General features: G+C 38.4%; 1 protein-coding gene across 3 annotated transcripts in view; it reads right to left on the bottom strand.

Annotated features, from left to right (window-relative positions):
- Positions 1–821: 821 nt before the first annotated feature.
- LOC124798606 (enhancer of mRNA-decapping protein 3) overlaps positions 822–19,446 on the bottom strand; it is a 99,531-nt gene continuing 80,906 nt past the window's right edge. For all 3 annotated transcript variants that reach the window (XM_047262082.1, XM_047262083.1, XM_047262081.1), the window contains one exon: positions 822–1,434. In XM_047262082.1, the coding sequence (XP_047118038.1) occupies positions 1,094–1,434 (341 nt within the window). In that variant the 3' untranslated portion in view covers positions 822–1,093. The remainder of the gene's footprint in view (positions 1,435–19,446) is intronic.

The following is a 19,446-nucleotide window of genomic DNA, read 5'->3' as shown; positions in this document are numbered from 1 at the left end:
CAGATGAAAGGGAAAGAAGGGAGCCAGGGAGCAGGAAGGTTACTATTTAACATCACTTCATTGTTACTAATGATTAACATTAATTAATGATGCTAATGTTTACGGGGCAACACACCAATATGAATGGCATCCATTTCCTGACATGTCACGCTGTAACATTATACCTCAAAACATGTGTTTTTGAGAGTGCATTAATCTTTTATTTAACACATCTTCAGATGTTTACATTTATTTGTGTGTCTTGAAAACGGTTTCTTTACTTAAATGATGTTTTACAGTAGCTGTCTTAAAACATCTGATGCAAAATTCTGCAACACCATTAGTAAAGAAACAATGTTCATGACTTAGTCTTTAGTATCCACAAATACTATTAGCAAGCATTTTTTAAAAATGTTTATCCAAAAATACTTTTGATAACTGACTGTAGAACTATCTGAAAATGCATTCTGAATGTAGTATAATGCGAGTACCTTGCGGTGTCTCGCCAACACAAACTACTTCTGTGGGCCTGACTGAAATCAATTACGATATGGATCTGGCTTGCATTTGTCAACTTGTGTGTTAGTGTACACAACTTTATAATTGTTTTTGCCATGTAATCTTTCAACAGTGATATTTTTCTGCTGCAATTTCAGTTAGGGTTATTCCTTGAAAATGAAAGATCTACATGCAACTTCCTATTCATTTCAATAAAAACACAAATGCCAAAGTAATTTCATTTTGATATGAAATAAAAAAAACTGTTTAAATGTTGCATCTGTAGAGTATGTTACTAAAGCTCTCTCTTTGATCATCAATTACAAAAATTATATCACACAACATTCAAAATTACAATTTAAAATTTATTTGATGCAAAGATACACGTTTCTTCAATGACTGGTATCCCCACACACTTCTCTCCACATATGAAATTATTTTATCTTCCATTTGATTAAGTGGCCCATGAAAATGTGTAGATTTTAGAGTAATCTTATTTAAATCACAGTCTGCCAGTGTTTGATAACACCTTTTCTCTTCAAAAATGCCAAAAAACCTTATCAATGCTTTGTCATCATCAGAGAGTAGTAGTATCAACTGAAAAGAAGCATGAAGTTCATGTATCATTCACATGAAGAGGTATCACGAACTTCGGTCCAAAAGGTGATGTGTATTTGATACCAATTTCCTCAAAAACCTGTTGTGGACACCCAAGGTTACAAAGATAAAGCTTTCCATTATTTGAACTGTGAGCAAGTGGCAAAAATGGAAGCAATGAGAATTTAGTGTCAACAAATGCTGTCCCACCAGCTGGTGGATCCAGGGCAAGAACAGGAGCACGACACTCATTTGCCCACATTGCTGCAGGCATGTAGTTAACAAAGTTCCTTTCAGGTGTGCTGGACTGCTCATCCAAAAGTGCCAGAATGATTAAATCAATAGCCAGTGATGGTAAGTCTGCAATGTAAGAAAACAGTGTCAACAGAAACATGAGAATTGGACACTCACATCAATGACGTTCACTATACTGAACAACAAAACTCTTATAGACTAATGAAATAATAATTTAAAAAAACTTAAAACTTTCACAACAGATTTTTTTCTCCACTTAATCTGATGGTTAGGCAATGTTCATGTAAATAAAAAATTATGATGTGAAGCAAAATTCCTTACTTTAAACATAGTGTCACAGCCTGACTGTCTTGTTACTCACAAATGATATGGCTGCCTGCTATGACAGAAATGTGTGACAAAACAACTGGGAGGTTCTTTGTTGGTGTCTTTAGAATATGGTGATTACTATACAATAGATAAATAAAAACACTGACAAGTTAACAGTAATTTGAAAAGGAGGAATATCTACTTGGTAATTGTTGAACCAACCAAATTCAGACACAAGCATGTGCACACGTCATGAATTTAAAGCCATTTTTATTACATATTTTCACCGTTAAATTTGTTGCTCATGATGTTTTATGAGAGAGACTGGAATCAGGCACACACAAAATACAAGTATGTCATGAAATCAGAGAAACTGACCATCTCTCAAATAGCTGAGTTTGGAAACGCTGTGTTAGGGAAAAAGTGAGATTAGAAAACATTTATGGATGTGTACACTGGCAAAATTTCACCACTGACTTTCTGCCTAAGTGCGTTTTGTTTTCATTCTTTGTAGTTCACAATTTTAGAAATGTAGCTTTGCACTCTTGTAGTGCCACTGACATTTAATTTGTTCTTGTGTTATACAAACTCTCACTGCATTCTCCTATTAGTCTCCCACTACTTCCTGTGTGTAATTATATTGGTTTTTGCTTGACAACATAAAATATGGCACTTACAGCAACTTTTTAATTTCTTGTGGGTAATTAAAAATATTTAATAAAACTTAAGATTAACTTTATTATGAATAAGATGGACTGTTATTAACCATAAAAATGAGACGTGAGTTGTGGACAGGCTCAACAAAAAGGCTGTTACACACTGAGCTTTCAACCAATTGCGTGAATGCGTATTGTTTTTTATTTTCTGAAGGCAGCTTTGCCTGAAAGCTCAATGTGCAATCATCTTTTTGTTGTACCTGTCTGCAACTTGATGTGTTATCTTTACAGAGAGTAGCAATGTCCTATTCATAATATGGTTGATATTCCAATTGGGACTTCTGATTGTTTGATTAAGATTAACTTTACTGTGAACAATAATTAAAGGACAAAATAGTAATATAGATAAGAACAATTCAATATGCAATTATGAACAATTGTAATGCATTTGTATTGTGCAGACAGTCTCTTATTGACGAATCATGAAAGGAAGCATTTTCATGAATATAATCCAAATTTCATTTCTGGCAACTATTAAGGGAAATAAATGTGCATACACCAAACTGTCTTATTCACAGTGCATGGTGTGTAAGACTTGTATATTTTGAATGCTTTTTGGTTTCTCTCACCCAAAGCACTGTCAAGAGGGAAGTTCAGCATGAGACTACCTGTATAGTAATGTAAACAATTCTCTAGTTGTGACTCTTCAAACTTTCCCAGTGGATGTGTTGTAAATAGTCTTCACAGGTTTGCCACTGGATCACGTTGTGCAAATTCTACAATATTTCCTCGGAGAAACTGTTCGACATCTTCAGATGGTTCAACCTTGCTCGTGGCTAGGTACGACTGACGGTACCGCACACCGACACCCTGTTTTTAGAACACAGGCGCATGAAGAATGCGCAGCCGCGGACATGGACATCACGCATGCGCAGTGATTTGCCATATTCAAACTCCCTCTGTCGAAAACCGCAGAGCAGCTCTCCCGTGCGTGCGCTGTACACTGCGTTTGTCAACAGTGCGACCAGACATTACTCACCAATGGCCGTAACTAGGCCAGTGTTATAAACGGGCCTGTTATCGAAGAATCTTGATTTTCACGTTGTGATTTAATAGCAGCCAATGCAGTGTTCCAGGCTGTGCTCAGTTTAAATCCTGTATCTTTGTTGATGAGATTATACGCTGTACGGATATGTATTGCTTCCTTAATGTCGCAGTCCCAGAAAGATGATGCCGGGGATAAAAGTTCCGCCTTTTCATAAATCATACGATGTCCTGTATTCAGGCAGTGTTCTGCAATTGGCGATTTTTTCGGTTGACAAAGGCATGTATGACGGTGATGTTCATTGCAGGGTTCTTGTACTGTACAGAATGTCTGGCCTATATACGATGTCCCACATTGACAAGAAATCTTGTACACACCACATTTCCTCAGTCCAAGGTCATCCTTAACAGAACCCAAAACTGCAAAACTGAGAAACCTGTTGGCAGAATGTGTGTGTCATACATTTGTCTTTCTCCTGCAGACTGGAGAGGGACACTATAGGCCAGAGCATCAATTACATGACATTCAGAGACAGGACTAAATAAATAAATCAGACACATTAAATATTGATGGGAACATTTCTCCTTTGAAGGAAGAAAGGGAAAATGCTATAGTGTAAATAACCTGCAGAAATACCCATGGTAAGAACTCTTAATTAGTTCCTCTCCATAAAGGAAATAATGCACATAGAGTGTTGTTGTGGTCTTCAGTCCTGAGACTGGTTTGATGCAGCTCTCCATGCTACTCTATCCTGTGCAAGCTTCTTCATCCCCCAGTACCTACTGCAACCTACATCCTTCTGAATCTGCTTAGTGTATTCATCTCTTGGTCTCCCCCTACAATTTTTACCCTCCACGCTGCCCTCCAATACTAAATTGGTGATCCCTCGATGCCTCACAACATGTCCTACCAAATGATCCCTTCTTCTAGTCAAGTTGTGCCACAGACTCCTCTTTTCCCCAATCCTATTCAATACCTCCTCGTTAGTTATATGATCTACCCATCTAATCCTCAGCATTCTTCTGTAGCACCACATTTTGAAAGCTTCAATTCTCTTCTTGCTCAAACTATTTATCATCCATGTTTCACTTCCATACATGGCTACACTCCATACAAATACTTTCAGAAACGACTTCCTTACACTTAAATCTATACTCGATGCTAACAAATTTCTCTTCCTCAGAAACACTTTCCTTGCCATTGCCAGTCTACATTTTATATCCTCTCTACTGTGACCATCATCAGTTATTTTGCTCCCCAAGTAGCAAAACTCCTTTACTACTTTAAGTGTCTCATTTCCAAAGTTTTTATTTCTTCTCCATGGATTTTAATACCTACTCCGAATGTTTCTTTTGTTTCTTTCACGTAATATACAAATTGAATAACATCGGGGAGAGGCTACAACCCTGTCTCACTCCCTTCCCAACCACTGCCTCCCTTTCAGTCCCTCGACTCTTACAACTGTCATCTGGTTTCTGTACAAATTGCGAATAGCCTTTCGCTCCCTGTATTTTACCCCTGCCACCTTCAGAATTTGAAAGAGAGTATTCCAGTCATAATTGCCAAAAGCTTTCTCTAAGTCTACAAATGCTAGAAGTGTAGGTTTGCCTTTCCTTAATCTAGCTTCTAATATAAGTCGTAGGGTCAGTATTGCCTCATGTGTTCCAATATTTCTAAGTAATCTGAACTGATCTTCCCCGAGGATGGCTTCTACCAGTTTTTCCATTCGTCTGTAAAGAATTCACGTTAGTATTTTGCATCCGTGACTTATTAAACTGATAGTTCGGTAATTTTCACATCTGTCAGCACCTGCTTTCTTTGAGATTGTAATTACTATATTCTTCTTGAAGTCTGAGGCTATTTCATCTGTCTCATACATCTTGCTCACCAGACGGTAGAGTTTTGTCAGGACTGGCTCTCCCAAGGCCGTCAGTAGTTCTAATCGAAAGTTGTCTACTCCCAGGGCCTTGTTTTGACTCTGTCAAACTCTTCACGCAGTATCGTATCTCCCATTTCATCTTCATCTACATCCTCTTCCATTTCCATAATATTGTCCTCAAGTACATCGCCCTTGTATAGACCCTCTATATTCTCCTTCCACCTTTCTGCTTTCCATTCTTTGCTTAGAACTGGGTTGCCATCTGATCTCTTGATATTCATGCAAGTGGTTCTCTTGTCTCCAAAGGTCTCTTTAATTTTTCTGTAGGCAGTATCTATCTTACCCCTAGTGAGATAAGCCTCTACATCCTTACCTTTGTCCTCCTGCCATCCCTGCTTAGCCATTTTGCACTTCCTGTCGATCTCAATAATGAGACGTTTGTACTTCTTTTTGGCCTGCTTCATTTATGGATGTGTACACTGGCAAAATTTCACCACTGACTTTCTGCCTAAGTGCGTTTTGTTTTCATTCTTTGTAGTTCACAATTTTAGAAATGTAGCTTTGCACTCTTGTAGTGCCACTGACATTTAATTTGTTCTTGTGTTATACAAACTCTCACTGCATTCTCCTATTAGTCTCCCACTACTTCCTGTGTGTAATTATATTGGTTTTTGCTTGACAACATAAAATATGGCACTTACAGCAACTTTTTAATTTCTTGTGGGTAATTAAAAATATTTAATAAAACTTAAGATTAACTTTATTATGAATAAGATGGACTGTTATTAACCATAAAAATGAGACGTGAGTTGTGGACAGGCTCAACAAAAAGGCTGTTACACACTGAGCTTTCAACCAATTGCGTGAATGCGTATTGTTTTTTATTTTCTGAAGGCAGCTTTGCCTGAAAGCTCAATGTGCAATCATCTTTTTGTTGTACCTGTCTGCAACTTGATGTGTTATCTTTACAGAGAGTAGCAATGTCCTATTCATAATATGGTTGATATTCCAATTGGGACTTCTGATTGTTTGATTAAGATTAACTTTACTGTGAACAATAATTAAAGGACAAAATAGTAATATAGATAAGAACAATTCAATATGCAATTATGAACAATTGTAATGCATTTGTATTGTGCAGACAGTCTCTTATTGACGAATCATGAAAGGAAGCATTTTCATGAATATAATCCAAATTTCATTTCTGGCAACTATTAAGGGAAATAAATGTGCATACACCAAACTGTCTTATTCACAGTGCATGGTGTGTAAGACTTGTATATTTTGAATGCTTTTTGGTTTCTCTCACCCAAAGCACTGTCAAGAGGGAAGTTCAGCATGAGACTACCTGTATAGTAATGTAAACAATTCTCTAGTTGTGACTCTTCAAACTTTCCCAGTGGATGTGTTGTAAATAGTCTTCACAGGTTTGCCACTGGATCACGTTGTGCAAATTCTACAATATTTCCTCGGAGAAACTGTTCGACATCTTCAGATGGTTCAACCTTGCTCGTGGCTAGGTACGACTGACGGTACCGCACACCGACACCCTGTTTTTAGAACACAGGCGCATGAAGAATGCGCAGCCGCGGACATGGACATCACGCATGCGCAGTGATTTGCCATATTCAAACTCCCTCTGTCGAAAACCGCAGAGCAGCTCTCCCGTGCGTGCGCTGTACACTGCGTTTGTCAACAGTGCGACCAGACATTACTCACCAATGGCCGTAACTAGGCCAGTGTTATAAACGGGCCTGTTATCGAAGAATCTTGATTTTCACGTTGTGATTTAATAGCAGCCAATGCAGTGTTCCAGGCTGTGCTCAGTTTAAATCCTGTATCTTTGTTGATGAGATTATACGCTGTACGGATATGTATTGCTTCCTTAATGTCGCAGTCCCAGAAAGATGATGCCGGGGATAAAAGTTCCGCCTTTTCATAAATCATACGATGTCCTGTATTCAGGCAGTGTTCTGCAATTGGCGATTTTTTCGGTTGACAAAGGCATGTATGACGGTGATGTTCATTGCAGGGTTCTTGTACTGTACAGAATGTCTGGCCTATATACGATGTCCCACATTGACAAGAAATCTTGTACACACCACATTTCCTCAGTCCAAGGTCATCCTTAACAGAACCCAAAACTGCAAAACTGAGAAACCTGTTGGCAGAATGTGTGTGTCATACATTTGTCTTTCTCCTGCAGACTGGAGAGGGACACTATAGGCCAGAGCATCAATTACATGACATTCAGAGACAGGACTAAATAAATAAATCAGACACATTAAATATTGATGGGAACATTTCTCCTTTGAAGGAAGAAAGGGAAAATGCTATAGTGTAAATAACCTGCAGAAATACCCATGGTAAGAACTCTTAATTAGTTCCTCTCCATAAAGGAAATAATGCACATAGAGTGTTGTTGTGGTCTTCAGTCCTGAGACTGGTTTGATGCAGCTCTCCATGCTACTCTATCCTGTGCAAGCTTCTTCATCCCCCAGTACCTACTGCAACCTACATCCTTCTGAATCTGCTTAGTGTATTCATCTCTTGGTCTCCCCCTACAATTTTTACCCTCCACGCTGCCCTCCAATACTAAATTGGTGATCCCTCGATGCCTCACAACATGTCCTACCAAATGATCCCTTCTTCTAGTCAAGTTGTGCCACAGACTCCTCTTTTCCCCAATCCTATTCAATACCTCCTCGTTAGTTATATGATCTACCCATCTAATCCTCAGCATTCTTCTGTAGCACCACATTTTGAAAGCTTCAATTCTCTTCTTGCTCAAACTATTTATCATCCATGTTTCACTTCCATACATGGCTACACTCCATACAAATACTTTCAGAAACGACTTCCTTACACTTAAATCTATACTCGATGCTAACAAATTTCTCTTCCTCAGAAACACTTTCCTTGCCATTGCCAGTCTACATTTTATATCCTCTCTACTGTGACCATCATCAGTTATTTTGCTCCCCAAGTAGCAAAACTCCTTTACTACTTTAAGTGTCTCATTTCCAAAGTTTTTATTTCTTCTCCATGGATTTTAATACCTACTCCGAATGTTTCTTTTGTTTCTTTCACGTAATATACAAATTGAATAACATCGGGGAGAGGCTACAACCCTGTCTCACTCCCTTCCCAACCACTGCCTCCCTTTCAGTCCCTCGACTCTTACAACTGTCATCTGGTTTCTGTACAAATTGCGAATAGCCTTTCGCTCCCTGTATTTTACCCCTGCCACCTTCAGAATTTGAAAGAGAGTATTCCAGTCATAATTGCCAAAAGCTTTCTCTAAGTCTACAAATGCTAGAAGTGTAGGTTTGCCTTTCCTTAATCTAGCTTCTAATATAAGTCGTAGGGTCAGTATTGCCTCATGTGTTCCAATATTTCTAAGTAATCTGAACTGATCTTCCCCGAGGATGGCTTCTACCAGTTTTTCCATTCGTCTGTAAAGAATTCACGTTAGTATTTTGCATCCGTGACTTATTAAACTGATAGTTCGGTAATTTTCACATCTGTCAGCACCTGCTTTCTTTGAGATTGTAATTACTATATTCTTCTTGAAGTCTGAGGCTATTTCATCTGTCTCATACATCTTGCTCACCAGACGGTAGAGTTTTGTCAGGACTGGCTCTCCCAAGGCCGTCAGTAGTTCTAATCGAAAGTTGTCTACTCCCAGGGCCTTGTTTTGACTCTGTCAAACTCTTCACGCAGTATCGTATCTCCCATTTCATCTTCATCTACATCCTCTTCCATTTCCATAATATTGTCCTCAAGTACATCGCCCTTGTATAGACCCTCTATATTCTCCTTCCACCTTTCTGCTTTCCATTCTTTGCTTAGAACTGGGTTGCCATCTGATCTCTTGATATTCATGCAAGTGGTTCTCTTGTCTCCAAAGGTCTCTTTAATTTTTCTGTAGGCAGTATCTATCTTACCCCTAGTGAGATAAGCCTCTACATCCTTACCTTTGTCCTCCTGCCATCCCTGCTTAGCCATTTTGCACTTCCTGTCGATCTCAATAATGAGACGTTTGTACTTCTTTTTGGCCTGCTTCATTTACTGCATTTTTATATTTTCTCCGTTCATCAATTAAACTCAATATGTCTTCTGTTACCCAAGGATTTCTATTAGCCCTCTTCTTTTTACCTAGTTGATCCTCTGCTGCCTTCACTACTTCATCTCTCAAAGCTACCCATTCTTCTTCTACTGTATTTCTTTCCCTCATTCGTGTCAATTGTTCCCTTATGCTCTCCCTGAAACTCTGTGCAATCTCTGGTTTAGTCAGTTTATCTAGGTCCCAAGGTCCCATCTCCTTAAATTCCCACCTTTTTGCAGTTTCTTCAGTTTTAATCTACAGTTCATAACCAATAGATTGTGGTCAGAGTCCACATCTGCTTCTGGAAATGTCTTACAATTTAAAACCTGGTTCCTAAATCTCTGTCTTACCATTATATAATCTATCTGAAACCTGTCAGTATCTACAGGCTTCTTCCATGTATACAACCTACTTTTTTGACTCTTGAACCAAGTGTTAGCTATGATTAAGTTGTGCTCTGTGCAAAATTCTACCAGGCGGCTTCCTCTTTCATTTCTTAGCCCCAATCCATATTCACCTACTATGTTTCCTTCTCTCCCTTTTCCTACTACCGAATTCCAGTCACCCATGACTATTAAATTTTCATCTCCCTTCACTATTTGAATAATTTCATCATACATTTCTTCAATTTCTTCTGTCATCTGCAGAGCTAGTTGGCATATAAACTTGTACTACTGTAGTAGGTGTGGGCTTCGTGTCTATCTTAACCACAATAATGCATTCACTATGCTGTTTGTAGTAGCTTACTCGCACTCCTATTATTCATTATTAAACCTACTCCTGCATTACCCCTATTTGATTTTGTATTTATAGCCCTGTATTCGCCTGACCAAAAGTCTTCCTCCTCCTGCCAACAAACTTCACTAATTCATACTATATCTTACTTTAACCTATCCATTTCCCTTTTTAAATTGTCTAACCTACCTGCTCGATTAAGGGATCTGACATTCCACGCTCTGACCCGTAGAACGCCAGTTTTCTTTCTCCTGAAAACGATGTCCTCCTGAGTAGTCCCCATCCGGAGATCCGAATGGGGGGACTATTTTACCTCCAGAATATTTTACTCAAGAGGACGCCATCATCATTTAACCAAACAGTAAAGCTGCACATAGAGTAGCAGAAGGAAAAAAAAAAACAAAGATCTGAAACCAGAAGTGCTTAATCTGTGAAATATTAAATTTTGGCTGGAATATATATTGCAACTATTAGTTAAACAGCATCTAATTATTCCAGTATTTCATTATCTGTAAGATACAGTGATTAAAATTTCATCCTTATTTTCATTACTGAGAAGAGCCTGTAGCCTGTCCTACAAATGTAGAACGCGAGTTTGTAATGCTATTGGGTATGTGGGGCTTCACTGCAACTTTTCAGGTGTAGATCATAACACTGCATACCCAGAGAACATGCACATGCAGTTGATTGTTATCTTTCAGATTGAAAATGGGTGAGCCACTGGCATGAGGAACATGGGAGAATCATACAGACAGACTGCACAGACAGTTGCGTGTGGTGCAATGAGATGTTATATGATTGACTCAGGACAACAAGGTTACCAGACGGCATGGGTTCTTGTAGAAGATGCCATGAGAAGGTCGTAGGACTGATTGACTGGTTCTGGCGAATAGTCAGAAGACAACACCTGTTATCATGGCAGATGCTACAGCAAGATCACTATGAACTGCCAGGGACAGATTACTGGAAGTTGGGTTGACATCTCACTACTTTTGCTGGCAGTCAGGCCGACATTAACACGACCATAGATGACTTGGTGAAATGCCTTGGGAAACATCAATCCTCGAGATGCATACCCCACCAACTCATGTAATCACAGTGTGGAGAGCTAGTGATTATAACAGGTTTTACTTGTTAATTTATGGAGGAAGGCTGAATGCTCACCATTATGTGGCAAGAAGGAAAAACCATGTTGTCATACCAATATCCATCATGACCAGAGTACAAAACAGCATATTTTAATATGATAATGCAAGAATCCATGCCGTAGCTCACACCTAAAACACTTTGAAGAACACAAGGACCCTTTACTGGCCTGGCGATGATGACGAAATAATAATAATATGAAGGTTGAATGAAAAGTAATGCCTCCACCTTCGTTAATTGGGTTTGGATGGGAACATTTTAATAAATCAAATGCAGAAATAATCCTTAGAATGTGATCTTTAATTATCAATATTCACTTTTCCAGGTAATCACCAGCCAATTGGATACATTTCTGCCAATGATGAACAAGTTTCCTGAAGCTGTCACAGAAGAAGTCGTCACACTGTTTCCACAACCAGTCTCACAGTTCTCTCAACGTCTTCATCAGAAGCATAATGATGTCCCCGTAGATCGTCTCTCATTATCGGGAACAGATGGGAATCAGACAGTGCTAAATCTGGACTGTACGGAGGATGCTGTACTGTGGTGTGATTCAGTCTCTGAAGTTCTGCTATGGTTGCACCCATCGTGCACTTACCTTCCAATAGCCAAGCAAAGCAATGTGACCCACACGATCTTGTGAAATGCTGATTGTGCTTGCAATTTCTCTCAAAGTGATATGATGAGCACCCTGAATCGGTCAACATTTTGCTTGTGAAACTCAGTGGTTGCTGTCACAGATGTCCAACTCTGTTTGTCGCGCAGAGCAGATGTTCCTGCCTCAACATCTTTAAACTTACTCGCCCAACGACACAAGTACTCACATCAACACACTCACCATAAACTGCTTTCATTCTCTGATGAATCTCCTTTGGGGTGACACCTTCTACTGTCAAGAATTCTATGACTGCACGTTGCTTAAATCGCATTGACCAACTGTCTGTGCAGGGTTCCATACTTTACACTGTAACAACACAACCATTCCATGCTAAGGTTTCCCATCAACTGGAGCTTTAGAGAAGAGGCTACGGAACAAGCCAGTACCTGCCGCATACCAATGCTGCCTACTGTTTAAGAGTTACGAAGGTGGAGGCATCACTTTTCAGTCAACCTTCATAATAATCTGATCATCACCAACACTTCATTTAAACGTAATATGGAGAAGGTTCCATCGTTAAGTGTAATTGATTTTTGAAGAGGTTAACCTTATATAATTGTGTAGGCATCCGTGGCCAGCGTCAGTCAACATGAAAGTTTTCTGGGTATGGTACCGCGTCATAATGTATAAAACTAATGCTGCTGAAGAAAAACCAATGTCTCGGCCAGTTGCAGTGGCCCTCTTCTGGGTGTACTGGTAGACTCAGGAGAAGGTCACTGCAACCGTGGCTGAAACACTGGTGTTTCTTCAGCAGCAGTAGGTTAACCTTAGCTTATTCCCCCCCCCCCCCACGATACACCCACCAGTGTGACCCGTGTAGTAGTTATAGCCTTGGAAACTTCAATGAAGACAAGTGGAAGCAGCACTTAGAAAGTAAAGGGCAAGCAAGGCTGCAATATGATCTGTAGTTCAATTAAAATTACATCATAGTTGACCAAAGCTATGCCCAAACCAATTGCCGTTGCCAAACTACCACTTCCAATTCCTTGTCCAGCTTTCTTTCTTGATGTGTGTGGATCCCGAATCCCGGGTCTGGTTCTTTAATTTCGTATTTCAACACACACACACACACACACACACACACACACACACACACCAACGAAATACACACATGTCATACAAGGACTAACCAAATACTACTGGATCCTTCCGTACAAGACATAATTCAGTGTCATTTATACATTAGATAAGCTTTGCACAACACTTTGTGAAGCCAAATTTTCAAAGGTTGTCTATCATTGCAACTGGCACACAAGAGTCATAAATAAAACAATATTTTGCAGTGGACTGGTATAACTTAGTGGTTAGCATATAAACATGATGTGAAGAAGGTCGAAGGTTTGGATCTTGTCAAAAGCTGCACAATTTTTAATTTCTGTAAATCTAATCAAAAGATTGATTATTATTTTATTCATCTAATTGGTTTTAGTGTATTTTTGTTAATTTCTAATACTTTGCCTCACCTTTTTCATCATCATACTAAGTTTTTTATTTGCTCTTATTTTATTCCTATAATTCTTTTTTGTGTGGAGTCTGCTTGTGTTGCCTATAATCTGCAACCAAGTGCCGACTAGGACTGCTCATTGATTGGTAACATGGCATCGCTTGTAGCCAGTGTGAGGATAGTTTAGGCAACCAATAACAGCAAGAAATTGGTTCGCTTTTACAGCAAAAACTGAAAATTTCATAAGGAACATGGTTATGCAGACAGACATACTATGAAATTTTTCTGTCTTGAGTTTGCTCATAGAGGTTAGCCTTAAATGCCACAAACAAAATGATCATGATTTAGTTCTGCCGACCGCTGATCACCATTTTCTCAGATACACTGCACACCACAAGGTTACAGTTAGGTTAGGACACGAGTTTCAGTCCAGGACTATGAAACCCATCATCTCCTGCAGTTCAGTGGTTGGTCACTTAGAATCAGCTGTCAACAGAGTCTCTCCTACTTCCGTCATACCTTGCAGTGGCTGCTTCCAACATTCCTTCGTGTTGTACATTAACAGTATTCATGAAGTGACCATCCATATTTGTGTGTCACCTATAACTGAGCAATAGCCAGCAGCAGATGTGGCAACACTGTAGTGGCAAGTGACAGACATCAACTATCAAGTAATTTTAATTGGACTGTAGATAAGAAAGATGCCCAGTGGAAGCTTTGCTCAAAGTACACCATTGACTTGTAGGCAATGAAACTAGCTCCATTTTCACATGCAAGTGCGGTTTATAATACACAAAATTGGTTGTTCATAACTTTACAATGTATAATTTACAAAGTCAAGATGCAGTATGATACTGGTTTGATGAAACACAAGGTGAATTAGCTTCTTCAGGTTCATGTACAATGGAAACCCTGTCCAAAAATAATTAAAGAAAATCCTGTCCCCCAGTCATTTAGTATTCTGAAGGCTGCACATGCCAGAACAGAAATGTGATACTATTAAATTCTTTTTTGAGATTAGCATTTGATACTAGAGTACTGATCATGCAAAAGTTTTGAAAGAAGGTCAGACTCAGATGGAATGAAGGATTGTTCACAGTTCCATTGGGAGCAAGCTTAAAGGATATGAAGTTACACTTCCTAGTTGACAAACCTTGAACCTGAAGAGGAAAAAAGGAAAGGCCATGAGCTTACAAAGTCCATTACCTAGATTTTACCTTTTGTGGTTGTATCATTCATTTAGGCCTGGAAGAGCAGTAAAAAATGAGACTATGGTTACCTGAGGGTGATACAGTACCATCCAAATGGTATTATCTGCTGCAAGTGCACTTTCAATGCAGTATTCAAATAGTATTATCTACTGCACGGTGCACTTTCAACAAAGTGTGGCAAGAAATACCAAGATGTTCAAGAAAAAAATCTTAGAAAAGTTTGCTTCCTGAAACTATACAAAGAAAGACTATACATCAAGAAAGCCAAATGGGATAATTCACAACAACTTAAAGCTGTTCTTCGTAAGGACTGTCATTGGTATTATGACAAATCTCTAACAAATGATTATCACTTGGAGGTTATGGTTTTAGGAGTGACAGTGCAGTGTAGCACAGTTCTTTGTTGCTATTTCAATGACATTTGGCACTTTTTTTGGTATCAAAACTGAACAGTATGGATATTTGGAGTTGTTTTTATGAGGCCTTTCAATAAAAAATTGTTAATGTTCCAAAACGGTGTTCTTACTAGCTTCCTCAGCATCACAAACAATGTAAAAAAGGTAAGTCTTACAGGATACACTGGCAAACAAACAGCGCATGAATAACTTAGCCTGTCATAAATACTGAGAAAATTCCACGTATCTCCCATAATTACGCTTTCCAAATGGTATTTTCTTTGTTTCAGTTTCTGGTCTGATCCAAAATCCGATTGTAATGCTACAACACAAATTTAGTGTCCCTATGAAACTTATCACACAATCTAGGCAGTTTTTACTCTCTTCTGTAAAATTCATATTTTGCTGGTTACATGCTATTATTTCTTTAACGATGAATTATTTATACACACCTAATTTCTTTTATTTATTTATATTTAATTCACATTAAAATACCAAAGTATCACATGAAGTTGTTATATTATTTCACATGAAGTAAATTGTACGTAATGGATGTAAAAATACTTCCGTTTGATAGGAAATGTAGAAAGAGAAGGACAAATGAATACAGACAGTCTTAAGCTGGACTCAGATATAGAGATGGATGGAAGGGACATGTCTAATTTTTAAAGAAAAATCTGTTATATTTTGAACAGTGTTTTCTTGTAATACTGAATGTACAGGGTAATGCGGAGAAGAGAACACAAGTTTTGAAGTGCTCTTAGTCTGTGCTGGGATTTGGAAATGTGATGATGGATTGAGTGTGAATATGCCATTAATAGGGAGCAACACTTAAAGTAGTAAAGAAGTTTTGCTATTTGGGGAGCAAAATAACTGATGATGGTCGAAGTAGAGAGGATATAAAATGTAGACTGGCAATGGCAAGGAAAGCGTTTTAGAAGAAGAGAAATTTGTTACATTGAGTATAGATTTAAGTGTCAGGAAGCCGTTTCTGAAAGTATTTGTATGGAGTGTAGCCATGTATGGAAGTGAAACATGAAAAATAAATAGTTTGGACAAGAAGAGAATAGAAGCTTTTGAAATGTGGTGCTACAGAAGAATGCTGAAGATTAGATGGGTAAATCACATAACTAATGAGGAGGTATTGAATAGAATTGGGGAGAAGAGGAGTCTGTGGCACAACTTGACTAGAAGGGATCAGTTGGTAGGACATGTTTTGAGGCATCAAGGAATCACCAATTTAGAACTGGAGGGCAGCGTGGAGGGTAAAAATCGTAGAGTGAGACCAAGAGATGAATAAACTAAGCAGATTCAGAAGGTGTAGGTTGCAGTAGGTACTTTGAGATGAAGCGTGCACAGGATAGAGTAGCATGGAGAGCTGCATCAAACCAGTCAAACTCATATGTGAAACTGTAATAACTGAAGGAACATGGAAGCAGGGGGAAGAAGGGGGAAACATAGCAATTTTGTGGAAAGAGAAGCAGTTTTCATTGTGGTGGAAGTCAGAAAATTTAAAGGGGAGAAGTGAAGTATTGCACTGAGAGAGAGAGAGAGAGAGAGAGAGAGAGAGAGAGAGAATGCCTTAAGAAGCATTTGAATATGGGCGAAACATATAAGTTTACAGAAAACTATTGCAGTGACACAGTTGCAGTGGAACAAAAATTTTCGAGAAGAGATACGATTCCACCTTTCTACAAAGAGGAAGAGTCAGAAGAAGGAAAAACTGGAACAAAGAAGAAAGCAAGAAGCAAGATTTTCAAGACGGGAGAGTCGTCAAGAAATAGGTGCAGAAAAGAATGGGCAGTCAAAACTAACAATACATTAGGAAGAACAACACTATAAATGGTTACATCATGAAATAAGTGTCAGATAAATTTGACAAGGCATTGTACTGAAGAGTTATCATCATCATTTTGGTTTAGGATAGACTATGAAATATGTCAGTGCTATGGACTGTGTTACTAGGAGAGCCTGTACAGTTACCATTCATGTTCGGAGAATATGGACTGCAAACAGACTGTTTAATTGTTGGATAAGTTGGAGTACCAAAGCACACTATTTGAAAATAAAATATTAATAAAATGACAATATAAAAAATGGAAACGCCAGGATGGAATGTAACAATACCAGAGAAGGAAAGTTGCTACTCACCATATAGCGGAGATGCTGAGTCGCGAGAGGCACACTAAAAAGATTCACAAAATTAAAGCTTTCAGCCATTAAGGCCTTTGTCAGCAGTAGAAGCGCCCCCCCCCCCCCCCCCCCCACACACACACACACACCCTGTCATAAATACTGAGAAAATTCCGCGTACCTCCCATATTATGCTTTCCAAAGGGTATTTTCTTTGTTTCAGTTTCTGGTCTGATCCAAAATCTGATTGTAATGCTACAACACAAATTTAGTGTCCCTATGAAACTTATCACACAATGTAGACAGTTTTTACTCTCTTCTGTAAAATTCATATTTTGCTGGTTACATGCTATTATTTCTTTAACGATGAATTATTTACACACACCTAATTTCTTTTATTTATTTATATTTAATTCACATTAAAATACCGAAGTATCACATGAAGTTGTTATAAGTATCACATGAAGTTGTTATATTATTTCACATGGAGTAAACTGTACGTAATGGATGTAAAGCGCGCGCGCAAGTGCGCGCTTTCACACACACACACACACACACACACACACACACACACACACACACACACACACACACATATCTGCAGTCTCAGAGAGCTGTGAATTGTGTGCATCTTTTTATTGTGCCTATCGCGACTCAGCATCTCCGCTATATGCTGAGTAGCTACTTTCCTTCTCTGGTATTGTTAAAATGACAATATGCTAGACAATTATATTGTTAATTAAGTCTACTGTTAAGCTCTAAAATACTGTTTCGGCATTTCAGCCAGGCACATTCCAGTCCCACAGCCTCTTAAAAATAGTTCTAAAATTCAACGAGTTCTACACCGCAGACAGATAAACTGGAGCAGCAATGGATCGTTTAGTGTTTTTCTCAAATTAATTTTTCATTAACAAGACAGCACTTGCCATCTAGTTCTGTTTCCGAAAATCATCTAACATCTGCAACACAATGACACCAGAAATTGTCTGCAACTGTGCAGCATCCAGGTGAGAGAAGAAAACATTCTAGCGATTCAGATCTGTTGTTAAACTTTGTTTTGGTTCTCAGTAAATTTAATCTCCTAACATACTCCTACATCATCATTTACAAAATACAATGAACAGTAAAAACTGAATCAATAAATAAAAAGTACAACTTGAGATTCTGTACGTATTATTTTCCTGTCAGCCTTAAATTTTCTCATGGTTAAAAGTTGTTACCATGCTATTTAAATTGACTGTGAAAGTGTAAGAGCTTAACTGTAAAATACCACATTGAACTACAGATAAAATATTGACAATGTAATTATGGAGTTGTTCATTTCTTTAAGTACATTCATATTCAATAGTTTCGATTACTTACTCTTCATGAGAATAAAATTAAAACAATACAATGCCATAGCATATAGTGGAAGTTTCTTAATAAATCTTATGTTACTGTCTTTTTAAGCTTTAAATTTTATGTAGAAGTAGTGCCATACATTTCAATTTGTCAAGTCAATTTATACATCAGTTACTGTTCTATGTAAGCTGCATGCATTTACACACTCTTAGCTTCACACTGTAAAAGACATACTTAATGTACTCAAACAACATTTTTCAGAGAATCCAGAGAAACAGTTCATCTTTCAGATAGTTGTCGATTTATAAGCCATTCTTATTCTGTTTTTCTACTTGCCATTTTCACGTAAAGAGGTGTGTGTGTGTGTGTGTGTGTGTGTGTGTGTGTGTGTGTGTGTGTGTGTGTGTGTACTCTGCCATACATCAGAGGTGTTCATGTGTATGAAAACAGTAGTGCAGCACGCGTAGGCAATCGTGTAGTGGCAGTACGTAACATCATCATCAACTACTGACGAGCAGTTAATTAAGTATTAAACAGTTTTAGTCTGTCGTTCTGTGAGGCAATGAACTTGCCAAAGAGTTTGCTGTAGCTTTGTTGGTCATATGCTGGATTGTCATCTGACGACTGTGTCTTAAGTCTCAATTAGCAGAGTCCATTCTTCGCAGCGTGTTCAACTGGTGGCACAGGTTGGTGCTGAAGATCGACAGACCTCTTCTTTAACATTACCTATAAACTCCTGATGTATGGGGTCAAATTCATGGCCACTATCTCTTGTGTACTCAGTCTGACATTTCTGGCCACAATACACAGCTGTATCTCTTTTCTTAATATCTGGCATATGAGACAGGCAAGATCACACAGGCCTTCCACAACTGCCATAGGATCACAGTCAGGAATCACTCATATCTCTTTCATCTGACTTTTTTTCTGTTGCATTTCTTCGAAATGCTGGCACAACTTGAGAAATTATTCTACTGTTGTTACCTGCTTTACAAGAAAAGCTTAGTACATCATCTTCTGTGACCCATTTCATCAAATTTGAGTTTCTATTGGCTTC

The sequence above is a fragment of the Schistocerca piceifrons genome, chromosome 5 (assembly GCF_021461385.2).
Source record: "Schistocerca piceifrons isolate TAMUIC-IGC-003096 chromosome 5, iqSchPice1.1, whole genome shotgun sequence".
NCBI lineage: Eukaryota > Metazoa > Arthropoda > Insecta > Orthoptera > Acrididae > Schistocerca > Schistocerca piceifrons.
The sequence above is the reverse complement of the archived record's forward strand: the minus strand, read 5'-3'. Positions and strand labels throughout refer to the sequence as shown.